Source organism: Cucurbita maxima, unplaced genomic scaffold (genome assembly GCF_002738345.1).
Source record: "Cucurbita maxima cultivar Rimu unplaced genomic scaffold, Cmax_1.0 Cma_Scf00085, whole genome shotgun sequence".
In the NCBI taxonomy this organism is placed as follows: Eukaryota; Viridiplantae; Streptophyta; class Magnoliopsida; order Cucurbitales; family Cucurbitaceae; genus Cucurbita; species Cucurbita maxima.
The window spans coordinates 59,813-75,757 of record NW_019272101.1 but is presented as its reverse complement, the minus strand read 5'-3'; the positions used below and the strand labels follow the sequence as shown (position 1 = coordinate 75,757).

Genomic DNA, 15,945 nt, shown 5'->3' with positions numbered 1-15,945 from the left:
TTTTTAAATAGGATTGACCATTTTTAATTTGGTTTGTGTCCAACAAAGTAATTATAACTCGGTTGATATTTTTGTTTTCTTTAACTTTTAAATTTTTTTTGTATGGTCATTGAAAACAAGATTAAATTTTTAGTTAAATTAAATAGGAAAATTATTATTATTATTTTATAATTTTTAGAATTTAGTTTAAAATATCCAACTAAAGAAATAAACACATCGACTAAAATAATGGTTACATATATTTGAAACGATTTTTTAAATACTTCGACATGTCGTTTATCTAGTAGGATATTAAATTTTATGTGGATGAAGTTCGTGACCTTAACTTATTTATTATAATTCTTTTATCAGTCGATTTTAACTGATCACCTCACCCCCTAATGGTTACAGTGTTTATAAATCTTTCTCCATGTATAAGCAATGCAAGGACGAACAAATGTGAATTAGTCACGTGGGGGACTCTAATCGGGTCGTTCAATGTAAACACTCATTAATTATGCTTCACCTTTAATGAGACGGAACAGGAAGACTCAACCCTGAACCTTGCGCCCAAACCGACCCAAACACTATCTAATATATATAAAGATATTTAGTGGAGTATAAGTTAAATGTATAATATTACTTCATATTTATTTAACTAGAAGAACCCAAAACGTATATATATATATATATAAAAATATAATGGTCTAAGGTTTAGGGTATATAAATAAAAATATATATTAAAAAATATATATATATATATTTAGAGAATATTATATTAGAAACAAAAGAAAAATTAAAAGAAAGTAAAAATAAATAGGTATGCTGGCTCGGCTGACTCGTCAGCTGCGGACAAAAAAGCTTTAAGAAAATAATAATAATAATAATAATAATAAAAAAAATAAAATAAAAAACAAAGAAAAATTGGCTTCGCAGCTAAAGCTCTGTTCGCTCGTTTGGGAGTCAGGTCCGAGATCCTGAAACTTGCTGGATAGATCTATCAACGCCTCTCCTTTACTTCTCTCGTACTGTTTCTTCAGTGTTTTGATTGCATTTGTTAGCTCGAACATCTTTTAATTGTCGTTTTTTTACCATTCATTTTGGGAAATTATGATGTATTGGATCTGTTCGGACTTGCAGAAGTGGAAATCGACCTGATAGATTCGATTGGTGCGGTCTGAATTGAGCCTGACCTGACTGAGATCATCGCCATTGGAAGAGAAAGCTATTGGTGATTGATATGGCTGCTGGTGGTTTTGTTACTCGGGCTTTCGAGTCTATGCTTAAAGAATGTTCTGGCGGCAAGAAGTACCCGGCCCTTCAGAAAGCTATCCAGGCATTTCTAGGTCTCGTTCTCTTTCGTTTCTTGAATTTTGCAGGATCGCATTATGGATCTATCTGTTTTTTCCTCTGAATCTCTCGAAATATTTTGAATAATCGTTCTTCTTCTGCCTGGAAATGCGTTTGGGACTGTTATTTGTACTGTTTCCATTGATTTTACTCTTCAATTGGTCAATTGCACTGCTTAGTTCTCCATTGGAAATTTGGCATCTTTTCTCGCATTTGGAGTCGGTCGAGTTTGAGAATTTTGTTCGGTGTTATGTGCATTTGTATGATTTTCATGAAAATTTTCCTTACTGATGTATTCCCTCGACCGCTTTTCAGATAGTACGAAAGAGGTCAATCAGAGTCAACATTCCACGCCTGTGGAGACAATCCAACCGGAAACTTCAGCTGGAGATACCAGGTGTTTCTCCGTGAATCTCCTTTGTTCTTCGTAATTTAGCTTGTATATTTCATTTCAACATTCCAAGTATTTTCAGAGCACAAGATTTATCTGAAAAAAAGTGGATATGCGGTCCTTGTTTTTTCAATTGTTTCATTATTTATTAATTGGCTTGCACCAAGAGTTTAAAGTCACTAATTGTTCCTTTATGAAAGAGAAAAGAAGAAGTCTTTGACAGACTGGTAACTTTCTAAATCATGGTTGTTATAGTGAAACTGGAGGTGAAGCAGTTGAGTCTCCGATAGCACAAACGGCACAGGAGGCTGAGAACGAGGGCAGTAAAGTTGCTCCACGTGAACATATATCAATTGTGTTAGCGAATGCTGGCCATGTCTTGCAAGGAGCTGACGCAGAGATTATTTTGAATCCACTTCGCCTTGCATTTGACACACAGAATTTGAAAGTCCTAGAACTTGCTTTGGATTGTCTTCATGTATGTCTTTTATTTGAGTATGAAACATTAGCTTCTGATTGACGATTGTTTGTTTGGAACGCCACATTTTCTAACGATCTTTTATGAGATACGGTATATGTTATCTTAAGATCTCTCATTGTATAATTGACAGAAACTCATTGCTTACAATCATTTAGAAGGCGATCCTGGTTTAGAAGGTGGTAAAAATGTCCCTCTTTTCACTGACATTTTGAACATGATTTGCGGTTGCATTGACAATTCATCACCTGATAGGTATGTGCCGTTGCGCATGGTTAACATTTTCACACTTTTGTTATGCTCTTTTATGACCAACTATTTGCATGGATGATGTGCAGTACAATTTTGCAAGTTTTGAAGGTTCTTCTTACTGCAGTTGCATCTGCAAAGTTCAGAGGTACATTGCTATAGATAGGTGGTTATGTTTGTTGCTTAATTATGTTTTGAAAATTGGATTAGGGTTGAATGGGATTGTATCGTTTTTCATCTGCATTCTTTTGCAATATCTTGCCTTTAAGTAAGGTTTTAATGAATGGGATTGTATCGTTTTTCATCTGCATTCTTTTGCAATATCTTGCCTTTAAGTAAGGTTTTAATTATGAGGTTCTCTTCCAAGTTAAAAGTTTCATTAGAATTATGACTTATTTCAGAAGACCGTAAGCCTTTGATGGTGCATTTAAGTTATCATAAAGTCGACTTGTTGGGACTCTTGTAAAATGCACTTTTTAAACCATTAGAGGATTATTTGAGATGGGAAAATTTTTCCTCTGTAGTTCTTTGGTTAGAGTTAGCTCTGCCTGCTACTTTGGTTGTTATTTTGTGCCTTTTCTCATATATGTATTCCTCTGTTTCCTATAAGAAAATGTTAATGTATTTAGGTAGCATCTAAATATTATATAACAACATTTTCCGTAGTAGCTACAACAAGAATCTTTATGATTTTGGATTCTTTTCCAAAGCTAGGTGATCCGGATATATGTCCATGAACTTAGGTATTGACCTATGGGGACAAATTTCAAATGTTTTTGGCAATTTCTTATTGTATGTCCATGAACTTAGGTATTGACCTATGGGGACAAATTTCAAATGTTTTTGGCAATTTCTTATTGAACTTAGGTATTTTCCTTCATTCACGACTCTAGCCAGCTTGCCTCTACTCCAGGCTAAGTCCCAAGGCTCAAACATGTCTCTACTCTAGGCCAAAGTCCTTCAAACGTGATGACATATCTCATTTCATCATCTTGATTCTCGACAATGAAATGGTGTTTGCTTGATCCATGGTTTTTGATGTAGTGGATTATTATATGCTCATCAATAATTTCTTCAAAGACATGGCTATGATAATATTTGTTATTGTTTGTTTCACCATCCTTCTGGAGTGAACGATTGAACTGTAGGCTAATCTTCAAATGCTCGAGTTATATTTTTTCTTGTGTAGTTCTCAATACTTGTTTCTCCTTTATTTCTAAGTTTTAGGTTTTCTAATTTCGACTTATTCTCATCTTGAAATGCAGTACATGGGGAGCCTTTATTAGGAGTAATAAGGGTTTGCTACAACATTGCTCTCAATAGGTAGTTTGCGTTTTGGCATTGTTTGATCTCTTATTGTCAACTTAAAAAATAGTGAAAGTTGAATTATTTCCTTCTATCTATAGCAAAAGTCCCATAAATCAAGCTACTTCAAAGGCAATGTTGACTCAGATGATCAGCATAATATTTAGGAGAATGGAAACTGACCAGGTAAGCAATTTAAACCTTGTATAAATACTTAATTTGACAAGGAGAGAGACAAAATTAAGTTTCTTCTACCTTGATTGGAAACCGAGTGACAGAAAACTTGATGGACTTTCAGGTTAGTTTATCTACTTCCTCTGGGACAAAAGAATCCATCTCAGCAGAAATTTCCAGTGGGGTAGATGAAGAAAATACTGTGAGTGATGAAAATGGCAATGAGACTACACTAGGAGATGCACTTAATTCAGTTAAAGACACATCCCTTGCATCAGTAGAGGAACTTCAAAACCTTGCAGGTGGTGCTGATATTAAGGTACATATTCTTTTTCCGAAAGTTTTGTTCGGAATCTTGTGAACAATTAGTTTCTTGTTTCCTTTGTTCACCAGATTTTTGTTCCAGGAAATTTGTATTGTTATGAATTACCAAAGATCTTGTGTTGAACAGGGTTTAGAGGCCGTGCTTGACAAAGCTGTTCATATTGAAGATGGTAAAAAGATGTCACGGTATATATTATAATCTGTTTTAGATTGACTGTCATTCTAATGTAATTATAGAGAATGATACTTGGATTGCTAAACTCTTGTTATTTACATTTCAAGAGGGATTGATCTGGAGAGTGTGAACATTGTTCAACGTGATGCTCTACTGGTATTTCGCACCCTTTGCAAGGTTGGTTGTCTCTGAATTCTCTCTGCATTGTTTTGTTTATCATTTTAAGCCTCTCATTTGATTCTGCAGTGCTATGTTACAGATGGGAATGAAGGAGGACACTGATGAGGTCACCACCAAGACTCGCATTTTGTCTCTTGAGCTTCTGCAGGTAAATCATGTAGCTTGCTCAATGGTTTGGCATAAAAAATACTGTAGTGTATGACACAGTAGAGCACTGATGTCTTCCAATACTTGGTTTCAGTTCAGAAAATTAATTCAGCCTTTTAGATTACCTGCTATTTACGATGATTGGTATGCTGGTAGTATTTAGTATCATTTTGCCCATGGCTGGATCTTTTATCCTTTCAACTCAATTGATTGTTCTGATATAGAAATATAAAAGAAGTTTTTGGTTCTCTGAATGAAAGATCTATTTTGCAAAGTTCTATTTTCTTTTTAGTTTAGGTATAATTCCACAGGTTCACAGCTCTGACGTCTTTCTAGTTTAGATTTCATTACTTCGATATTTTCTTGTTTTTGTTTTTGGATAAGAAACAGCAATGGTTTATTCCTCAAAAGAAGCAGAAACTGAAACTTTGCCGCCGAAGCATCTACCTCATTCAAATTAATTCCAATCAATGAGGTTTTAGAGAGGTTCAATGAGAGCCTTGACTGTGTCAAAAACACCTCCAGAATATCTCACAAACTTTTTAGAACAGTGGTCTCATCTGGGCAGAAACATTTATTTTCTGTAAAGTTTGCCATTATTAACCTAATAATGTTACACCACTATTCATATTGTTAAATTAATAATATTAATTATCAATATTAGTAATTTTATCGAATTTTACTATTTTTTCTAATTACTTAAGTTATACAGTCATAGCATCCATACCCTTTTATCTTAAATTACATTTCTATTTGTTAATATATTTCATTTTTTTTTTGGTTAAAAATTATTTTTTCAATTTTTTTTCTGTACACAACTTTATGAAAAATCATTGTAAGGACCGCTTGGTGTATGCCAAAGGTTTGCCGCACTTGAATTACAAGAATCTTTTAACATGCTTGAATTCTGAAAGTCCTTTTTCCCCCTCACCCACTCTACATGATATGATCTTTCAGGGTTTATTAGAAGGGGTTAGTCAGACATTTACAAAAGACTACCATTTTATTGACTCCGTGAAGGCATATCTTTCATATGCTTTATTACGAGCTTCTGTTTCTCAATCTCCTTTAATATTTCAGGTGCGCACACTGAACAATCATTATTTACCATCTCATTCGAGTGAAACAAGCTGATATTTGTTTTCTGATCTTGAATTTCTCCTGACAGTATGCAACTGGAATTTTCTCTGTGCTTTTGTTGCGATTCAGGGATAGTCTTAAAGTACGTATCTTCTTTGTCCTGACGCTTAATTAAAAATTTAAACAAATTGTTTGTAAAAGTTTCTTTTAATTATATAGATGAAGTCAAAATTGATCATTTCATTTTCAGGGTGAAATTGGCATCTTCTTTCCCCTGATAGTTCTGAGATCATTGGATGGAACAGATTTTCCGGTTAATCAAAAATTAAGTGTTCTGAAGTATGACTCTCAATGACTATTTTGTTGTTCCAATTTAATTATGCTGTTCTGTTCTTTGGAATTTCATTTGTCAATTCCTTTTTTCTTTCTGTTTCCAGGATGCTTGAGAAAATATGTAGGGAACCCCAAATCCTTGTTGACATATTTGTCAACTATGACTGTGATCTTGAGGCTCCTAATTTGTTTGAACGCACGGTATGGTCCTGGGTAATTTATTTTAATTTTAAATATTTTATTTGGAGTCAAACATGTTGGTCTGTGCTTATTCTTTCTTTCCTTCTGTTATGTAGGTAACCACTTTATCTAGAATTTCTCAAGGCACCCAAAATGCTGATCCAAATTTGGCCGCCGTATCTCAGACAACTTCAATTAAAGGATCATCACTTCAAGTGGGTCTTATACTGCCCATTCTTCGATCTTGCTATATTTGTGCTTCATTTTGCATGATTACTAACCGGGTGATAACCTTTATTTTTTTCTTTACCATACCAGTGTCTTGTGAATGTGCTCAAATCATTAGTTGACTGGGAGAAGTCACGTCTTCATTCAGAAAAGCTGAGTTTAAGCATTCATTCGTCAGAAGAAGAGCCTTCAGGCAATGAAAATCTTGAGATCAAGAGCAGGGAAGATGTGACGGGAAATTTTGAGAAGGCAAAAGCTCACAAGTCCACGGTGGAAGCTGTCATTTCTGAGGTGATTGACATTTAACTTAGACTTCTATAGTTGTAAACATATAATTTTTTTAAAATCCTACTGTTGGCTGAGTACAAAATTTCTGATTTTTTTAATGTTATGAACATATTTTAGTTCGTAATTTGTAGTTTTTATCAAATACAGTTCAATAGGAAACCTGTAAAGGGTGTTGAATATCTGATTGCAAATAAGTTGGTGGCGAATACACCATCTTCAGTTGCCCAGTTTCTTCAAAATACTCCTAGTTTGGACAAGGTAGACTCTCAATCTTCCAAGAACGTTTGGTTACAATGTTGATTGACATTTCTCTAATTAAATGGCTTAACATTGACATTTGACACTTGTGATTTACAGACTATGATTGGTGAATATCTGGGTCAGCATGAAGAGTTTCCTATCGCAGTCATGCATGCATATGTAGATTGCATGAAATTTTCAGGCATGAAGTTTGATGCTGCAATTCGTGAATTTCTCAAAGGTTTTCGACTTCCTGGGGAAGCTCAAAAAATAGATCGCATCATGGAAAAATTTGCTGAACGGTATTATAGATTGCGTCAGATTCCCCATTTGTTTTCCTTTTGCTGAGATGATTCTCTTCTTCATTTTCTAATGGTAGCTAATGATATGTGTTTGTGTTGTATCCATGACAGATATTGTGCTGACAACCCAGGCCTTTTCAAGAATGCAGACACTGCATATGTTCTAGCTTATGCAGTGATCATGTTGAACACCGATGCTCATAACCCTATGGTGTGGCCTAAGATGTCGAAGCCTGATTTTGTTCGTATGAATGTCACGAATGCTCATAACCCTATGGTGTGGCCTAAGATGTCGAAGCCTGATTTTGTTCGTATGAATGTCACGAATGATCCAGAAGATTGTGCCCCTACAGAACTCCTGGAAGAGATATATGATTCTATAGTTAAGGAAGAGATCAAAATGAAAGATGACACCAGTGACAAAGCAAAAAGCCGCAGAGAGGGTGAAGAGAGGGGAGGTCTTGTGAGTATTCTTAACTTGGCTCTTCCAAAAAGAAAGTCCTCTACTGATGCCAAATCTGAGAGTGAGGCTATTATTAAGCAAACACAAGTTATATTCCGCAATCAAGGAGCAAAAAGAGGAGTTTTTTATACCTCGCAGAGAATTGAGCTTGTAAGGCCTATGGTTGAGGCTGTAGGATGGCCTTTACTTGCTACTTTTTCTGTTACTATGGAGGAAGGTGATAATAAACCTAGGGTTGTTCTTTGTATGGAAGGGTTTAGAGCTGGTATACATATTACCTATGTTCTTGGAATGGATACCATGCGCTATGCANTTCTTTTTTTTTTTTTTTTTTTTTTTTTTTTTTTTTTTTTTTTTTTTTAATTATTACTATTTCTAATTTGAATTGTGAAAATATAACCTTACACTTCCTTTTGCCAGGTTTACTTTCTTGCATGCGCCGAAGGAGATGCGTAGTAAAAATGTAGAAGCCTTACGCACGCTATTAGATCTGTGTGATTTAGAGACAGAATCCCTTCAAGACACTTGGAATGCAGTTTTAGAGTGTGCATCTCGTCTTGAATACATCACGTCAACTCCTTCCATTGCGGCAACTGTCATGTATGGATCAAATCAAATCTCCAGAGATGCTGTTGTTCAATCCCTAAGAGAGTTGGCTGGGAAGCCTGCAGATCAAGTATTTGTGAACAGTGTCAGACTTCCCAGTGACTCTGTTGTGGAGTTTTTCACTGCTCTATGTGGTGTCTCTGCTGAAGAACTGAAACAAACTCCTGCACGTGTTTTCAGCTTGCAAAAGCTTGTTGAGATAAGCTATTATAATATGGCTCGTATACGATTGGTATGATGAGTTAGAAACAATTTGTTTATTGACAACTTGAATAAGAATATCTATCTGCAAACGTTTTGGGTCATCATGTCATTCTAGTCTAATGAACTATTCACTAATTTAGTTGACTTAAGTAAACGGGCCAAATGTTTATCTAATCTTAGAATAGTGATAGGATTTTCTCCAGGATGTTCTGGTATGTTATTTGTGATCTTGAATCAATTGTGATGATAAAAGAATTTTTATATGAGTGGTGGCTGTAGGGTCTCTCTAACTTAAACGGTTATGCACGTCCAATTTCTTGCATATAATATTCTTTTTCTTCTGTCAAAACACTAAGATCCTCGAGGCGAGGGGTGTGTCTTTATTACCACCCTAATCTTTCTTTGGACTGCATAGGGACTGAATTTTTTTTAGAAAGGAACAATTTCAGTATTTGATTCTTCTTGAAAGGTTTGCAGCGTAGACTATGGCCTAATAGATTTCTGTTTATTCATGATAAGAAAAGCTTATATAGGATTTGGTCATGTATCTATTACTTTTATACATTTTCTTAGTTCTTAATGTCTGAATTTTCTACTTGTGCATCTGCCAGGTTTGGGCTAGGATATGGTCTGTCTTGTCAAATCACTTTATTGCTGCCGGGAGCCATCACGATGAGAAGATTTCAATGTATGCTATAGATTCTCTGAGGCAGCTTGGTATGAAGTACTTGGAGAGAGCTGAACTTGCCAACTTCACATTCCAAAATGACATACTTAAGCCATTCGTTATTCTCATGCGGAACAGTCAAAGTGAATCTATAAGGAGCCTCATTGTTGACTGTATAGTTCAAGTACGTCAAACAATTTACTTTTATAGAAAACTTGTAAAAACCACTTTTTTATATTTGATTCGACGGGAGGTTTCTAGCACATTTATTAGATTCTTGTTCTTTACAGATGATAAAATCAAAAGTTGGTAACATAAAGTCTGGATGGCGAAGTGTTTTTATGATTTTCACAGCTTCTGCTGATGATGAATCTGAGATAATTGTTGAAAGTGCCTTTGAAAATGTTGAACAGGGTAAGCATTTTGTTTCTGTTCTCTGTTGACAGACACTTATCTTTTGGCATATTAACTCCTCAAAATTTGAATATCTAATGTCGTCGAGATTTGCAGTTATATTGGAGCACTTCGATCAGGTAGTTGGGGATTGTTTTATGGACTGTGTCAACTGTCTTATAAGGTTTGCCAATAACAAAAGTTTCCATCGTATAAGCTTGAAAGCTATCGCACTCCTACGTATATGTGAGGATCGATTGGCAGAGGTTTGTTGTCCTCCCTTGTAGTTTGATTTGTAGTATATTTTGGAGGTATTGATAGTAATAAAACCTTGTGATGACTATGCTGATGATACTCAGTTTTGGGTTATTCAATAATTCCTCTATTCAAGTCAATTTCTCAACTGCACAGGGCCTTATACCTGGTGGTGCTTTGAAGCCGATCCATGATAGTACTGATCCAGCAATTGATATGACTGAGCACTATTGGTTCCCAATGCTTGCTGGGTTATCAGATTTGACGTCAGACCCAAGACCAGAGGTCAGAAGTTGTGCACTGGAAGTTTTGTTTGACTTGCTCAACGAGAGAGGTGCCAAGTTCTCAACGTCGTTTTGGGAGAACATTTTTCATCATGTCTTGTTTCCAATTTTTCATCATTTGAGACATGTTGGGAAGGAAAGCTTGAACTCTAGCAGTGACGAGTGGCTTCGCGAAACAAGTATTCACTCGATTCAATTGCTTTGCAATCTCTTCAATACATTTTACAAGGTATTAATTTTGGTCCTTTTCTCATCCCCTGCCCCCCATTGTTGATTAGCCTAACTCTAAATTATGCTGTTCAATTAATTGTAGTTAAGTTTTTCTGTAAACCTTTTTGAATTGATAGTTATTATTTCCTTGTTTAGGAGGTGTGCTTTATGCTACCTCCACTGTTGAGCTTGCTATTAGATTGTGCAAAGCAGCCGGAACAATCAGTGGTTTCATTGGCTTTGGGTGCTCTGGTGCACCTAATTGAAGTTGGTGGACACCAATTTAGCGAGGATGACTGGGACACGTTATTAAAAAGTATAAGGTGAGCATTACTTCTCTTTGTCCTTTTTTTTTATAAACATGAAATAACCTTCTCATTGCTAGGTAAATAAGTAAAAAACCGAAAGTTACGATTTAGTGAAAGGGCCAAAAGGTAACAAAAATGAAGTAAAAAGAAGAAAGCTAAACCCCAAATAATTTTTTTACATGTGTTGATTACAAATAAAGTTTAGCTGATGAACTCCAGTCAATGCAAACCCTAAAAGTTGTATGACATTTTGCTAATTCATACGCTTTCCACCATTTTTTTGCCTTCCCAATAATTTGATGCGAAATAGCTATGAAAATTTCTAGGGAGAATTTTTTCAAATTTTCTAGTTTATGTAATTTCATACTTTAAAGAAATTGTTTTTTACAAAAAAAAAAAAAAAAGGAAAAAAAGAAGGGAAAAAAATATATATATATACAAGACAAAAGGTATATTTATGCAGTAGATTTCATTCTTTTCACAATTTATCTTTAGGCCAAAAGAGATTTCAAATATTTTGAGAACCTTGTAAATTTTTTTTTACACTTCCCTCTTCATTTGTACATAAAAGGAAATATTGCGTTCCGGAACTGAATATGTAAAGGTGAATATTACTATTATCCTTGCAAATGTCCATTCTATTGCTTATGTTTCTGTCATTTCTCAGAGATGCTTCATACACAACACAACCACTTGAATTACTAAATGCTTTGGGTTTTGAGAACCCAAGCCATGATGAGGTGAATATTGTTGGTGGTACTTCCTTGAAGTCGGTTAGTCCACTAGAAGCAAAGAACCTTCACTTTGATGTCGGTGACCACAGAAAGGTATCTCCACTACCATCACCAAGGGTTGCAGAAATCAATACTCGGAATACCATCAACGAGTCTGGGATACAGATTACCTCGGATGAGTCTGCTGAAGGTCATTCTTTTAGATAACTCACGAGCCATGTCCCTTTGATTTCATTTTCACTTGCATAAAGTTCATAGGCTTGACCATTTTAAATTGTGTAAAAGGGATGAAATTCTTTGTATTGTAGGCCTTCCATCACCGTCAACAAGAGCTGCTGAAGCTGGAAGTCTACAGCGGAGTCAAACAATATGTAGGCCTTCCATCACCGTCAACAAGAGCTGCTGAAGCTGGAAGTCTACAGCGGAGTCAAACAATAGGCCAAAGAATTATGGGCAATATGATGGACAATATTTTTGTTAGGAGTCTTACTTCAAAAACTAAGGGAGTTGCATCAGATGCCTCTGTGCCATCTTCTCCAATAAAGGTATTGTACTTGAATATATTTCTTGAAGTTGTTTATGACTTGTTTGTAATTTACCTTATCGCATATGTTGGATAGGATTGTTCATAATCTTCTTGTTTTGAAACTGCTAATGCTAAATGTTCGAGACAATCATAATACTCTATTTGATTCACTAAAGAGATACACATAAAGTGTCGAGGTCAACCTAAGTAGGAGAAGGTAAAAAAAAAGGACAACAAAACTAATAAATTTACAAAATTACAATTATAATAATATAATAACTCTACAAAAGCTTCTAATCGACTTTCCTTTGTAATTTACAAAATTACAATTATAATAATATAATAACTCTACAAAAGCTTCTAATCGACTTTCCTTTGTACATTTCTTTCTCTTTTTCCCCATGAAATTTGGCTATTGAAAGAAAAAAAGGACGGAAATGAACTAAGAATTTTTTTTTACTTATTTTAAGAACAATTGAGGTGAAACAAGGTCAAGAACAATGAATCTCTATACGTTTTGCATGTTCATTGTTACGGCAATTCCTACCAAGGATTGGACTGTTGATGAATCTCTTTACGATAAACAAATTTGTTTTGCAAGTTCATTATTATGGGTAGTTTCTACAAAGGCTTGAATTTGTAAGTTCATTACAATGGGCAGTTTCTACAAAGGCTTGGACTATTGATGCATACAGTACTTGAATTCTCAATATGATGCTAGAACGGTGATTGAATTGATGATTAAATAGAATCCTGAGCTTGAAGAGCAATTTGATTGATGCCAAAAGAGAGTATTCTTGATTTAGTTCTCCACCTTACGACAAACAAAAGAATCGACCAAATTCTATTGAGTAAGACTCAATAATCATTTATCAAATAATGACTTTGATCATTATATGATTGAACAAGCGGAACAAGCAGAAGTAATTTACTAATGATACCTAGTTAACCTTCATAAAAATTTCTAATGATTGAGGTACTGGGATCCAGTGTAATGATTTGGCTTGAGTTTTCTTATGCAATGGTGTTCGTCTTAAAACTGAGAGGTGATAAGGAAAATAATCTGTCAAGTTTGATGTCCCCTCCATTACAGAACACCAATTGTCTTCTTCAGTTTCCTTAAAGTTTGGGGATCAACATTTCCTCGTAATTTCGCTAGCTACGATCTCTGCTCAAGTTACTGCCCCATGCTTAATCAATCAAGGACTTGTTATTCTTCTAGGTTAATCTGTATTGTAGCTTGATTTCCGTGTTCTCGATCATTTTATTCAATATGTATTTTATACCTTCTTTTTTCTAGTTTAAACATTTGAAAGTCCCAGCAGAATCTAAACACAGACGCCTGAAGACCCATCTCTTGTGTGTTATTGCATTTGTTTACATGTTTACATAACTCCATTGTAGCTTCCTCCTGACACTGTGGATCCTGAGGTGAAAGACGATTTGACGGAATTCAGGTTTGAAGTTGATTCATTTATATGCTCTTTTGGGAATGGAATTTCATTCATTTTATATATATATCCTTTGTCTCCTGCTGGTTATAAAGTGATGAAGTTTGGAAATTTACACTTAATGTGGTGTGGACCAACGGTATAAAGAGGAAGGAATATACAAAGACATACAACAAAAAAAAAAAGGATTGTATTGTTAAGTGTTCATTTTTGCATGATAATGCTGATGCATTCTTGCAGAAAAAATATTGGGTCAAGCTGAATGCACCACAAAAGATAGCCATTATGGACATTTTGTTATCTTTGCTGGAATTTTCTGCTACATATAACTCATACAACAATCTCAGACAGCGCATGCATCACATTCCTAATGAGAGGTACACAGATAAATCTACGCTTTTCCCTAAAAGTATCTATTTTTTTTGTATTGAAAGATGATTTAGTTCTTTCTTAAACAGGCCTCCACTGAATCTTTTGCGTCAGGAGTTAGCTGGAACTTCAATTTATCTCGACATCTTACTTAAAGCAACTTCAGGAATCAATACAATCGAAGCAGGACAAGAAAAAACGGTCGATAAACTGGAGGTTAAGACTGAATCAGCCAACGATGGTTTAACTTCCGCCCCAGATTCTAGTGCAGTAAACGATGTAGACGGAGTAGCTGAAAGCAGGCTAGTATCGTTCTGCGAACACACTCTTAGGGAGGCATCGGACCTGCAATCCTCTGTAGGGGAAGCCACGCACATGGATGTTCATCAAGTTTTGGAGTTACGTTCTCCCGTGATTGTTAAGGTATCAATCAATTGGCCATTTTACGTTTAAATGTACTACATAAATGTGAGATCCCACATTGGTTGGGGAGGAGACCGAAACATTCTTTATAAAGGTGTGGAAACCTCTCCTTAGTAGACGCCTTTTAAAAACCTTGAAAGTAAGCCCGAAAGGGAAAGTCCATAGAAGACAATATTTGCTAGTTGTGGATTTGGACCGTTACAATAATTATGATAGTAGAATTGTATCGTTTCTTCTTTTATGATTGATACTGTTTGTTCTTTCTACCAAAATGAAATGCATAGTTTGGGAATAATTGTCTCAATCTTTTATTGATACTGTTTGTTCTTTCTACCAAAATGAAATGCATAGTTTGGGAATAATTGTCTCAATCTTTTCCATTCAGGTTATCAAAGGCATGTGCTTTATGAACAGTCAGATATTCAGAAGACACCTGAGAGAGTTTTATCCTTTGCTTACAAAACTTGTCTGCTGTGACCAGGTATTCATTCTCCTGCAAAAAGTTTAATATTCTCAGTGATACTTGTTATTTTCTTTGCTACATTCGCATTGAAAGCTCGGTTTCTTACCCAAAAAGCCGAGCTTGTTATATTCCTTCGTGTGCAACGTTCACATTGTGGATAATCGTCGTTATATTCCTTTTTAACACATTCTTTCATTTTTCACAATGAAAGCTCGGTTTTTAACAAAAAAAAAAAAAAAAAAGGAGTCCGATAGAGTTCGAACTCTTTACCGGGTTCAAACTCTTTTTGTATTTTGTTCTTTATATTTATGAATCGTTCATTCTAATCGGTGCAATGATCATTCTGGCTTAGATCATTTTGTTCTAGGATTCTTCATCTCAATCTGTATTTGGCTGGATCATTTTGTTCCCATCACTTTTACTGGCTCTTTAGACCATTTTTTATGACCGCTATAATTTTTTCATAGTTTCCTTTCAATATTGGTTGGATTGTTGACCGTTAATTTTTTTATGACCGCTATAATTTTTTCATAGTTTCCTTTCAATATTGGTTGGATTGTTGACCGTTAATAGTTGACTTTGACCGAGTCGATAATAAATGAGAGAACATTAGAGGGATATTTCTTTTCTGATAAGTTTTTGCTCGGTTTGTTCAGATCGATATTCGTGGAGCTCTTGGTGAACTCTTCAAGATACAATTGAAAGCACTTGTGCCATAATTTCAAAACATCATTTGTTCTCAAATCTCTCAAGAAGTGCTCTGTTTAAGCATTCTTACATAGAACCAAGCTTGCACCTATATCCGCCATATATTTCATGTTCCTCAAAGTTTGAGTTCTAGTAGGAACTGCAAGAAGAGGGTTAAAGTAGAAGTTAACCACTGTAAAAGGAGGCAAACAGCAACATATTTTAACGTGGATGAAGGGAAATTGTACTGCCTCCCTGGTTTTACTGCGTGGTTAAATTAATTGGGGGTAAGATTTCAGAAATTATTCATCTCCCCAATTTTGAGATTTGAATTGATTACTTGATTATTAAAGCATTGATTTTAGTGACCTGTAATTATTCATATTAATACTCGTCTAATTTGAGTGCAAAGCTTTTGTTAGGTATCAGGTCCATGGACATAAACTATCATCGACGAAGAGGTCAGGAGTTCGAGTTCGAATCTGACTAAATTAGTAAA

General features: G+C 35.1%; 1 protein-coding gene across 1 annotated transcript; it reads left to right on the top strand.

Annotated features, from left to right (window-relative positions):
* Positions 1 to 927: 927 nt before the first annotated feature.
* Positions 928 to 15,867, top strand: LOC111472750 (brefeldin A-inhibited guanine nucleotide-exchange protein 5-like). Its single transcript, XM_023118394.1, is given in 36 exon segments — positions 928 to 1,325; positions 1,645 to 1,726; positions 1,976 to 2,198; positions 2,332 to 2,453; positions 2,537 to 2,595; positions 3,713 to 3,770; positions 3,854 to 3,938; positions 4,051 to 4,245; positions 4,378 to 4,436; positions 4,533 to 4,602; positions 4,685 to 4,753; positions 5,710 to 5,832; positions 5,921 to 5,974; positions 6,083 to 6,171; positions 6,270 to 6,366; positions 6,462 to 6,560; positions 6,664 to 6,864; positions 7,009 to 7,119; positions 7,219 to 7,403; positions 7,515 to 7,644; positions 7,702 to 8,188; positions 8,277 to 8,704; positions 9,288 to 9,527; positions 9,634 to 9,757; positions 9,854 to 10,002; positions 10,148 to 10,504; positions 10,642 to 10,808; positions 11,461 to 11,717; positions 11,836 to 11,898; positions 11,966 to 12,072; positions 13,458 to 13,502; positions 13,505 to 13,510; positions 13,745 to 13,881; positions 13,963 to 14,296; positions 14,682 to 14,777; positions 15,416 to 15,867. Coding segments are annotated over 36 exon segments (5,277 nt in total). The 5' UTR covers positions 928 to 1,219; the 3' UTR covers positions 15,479 to 15,867.
* Positions 15,868 to 15,945: the final 78 nt, after the last annotated feature.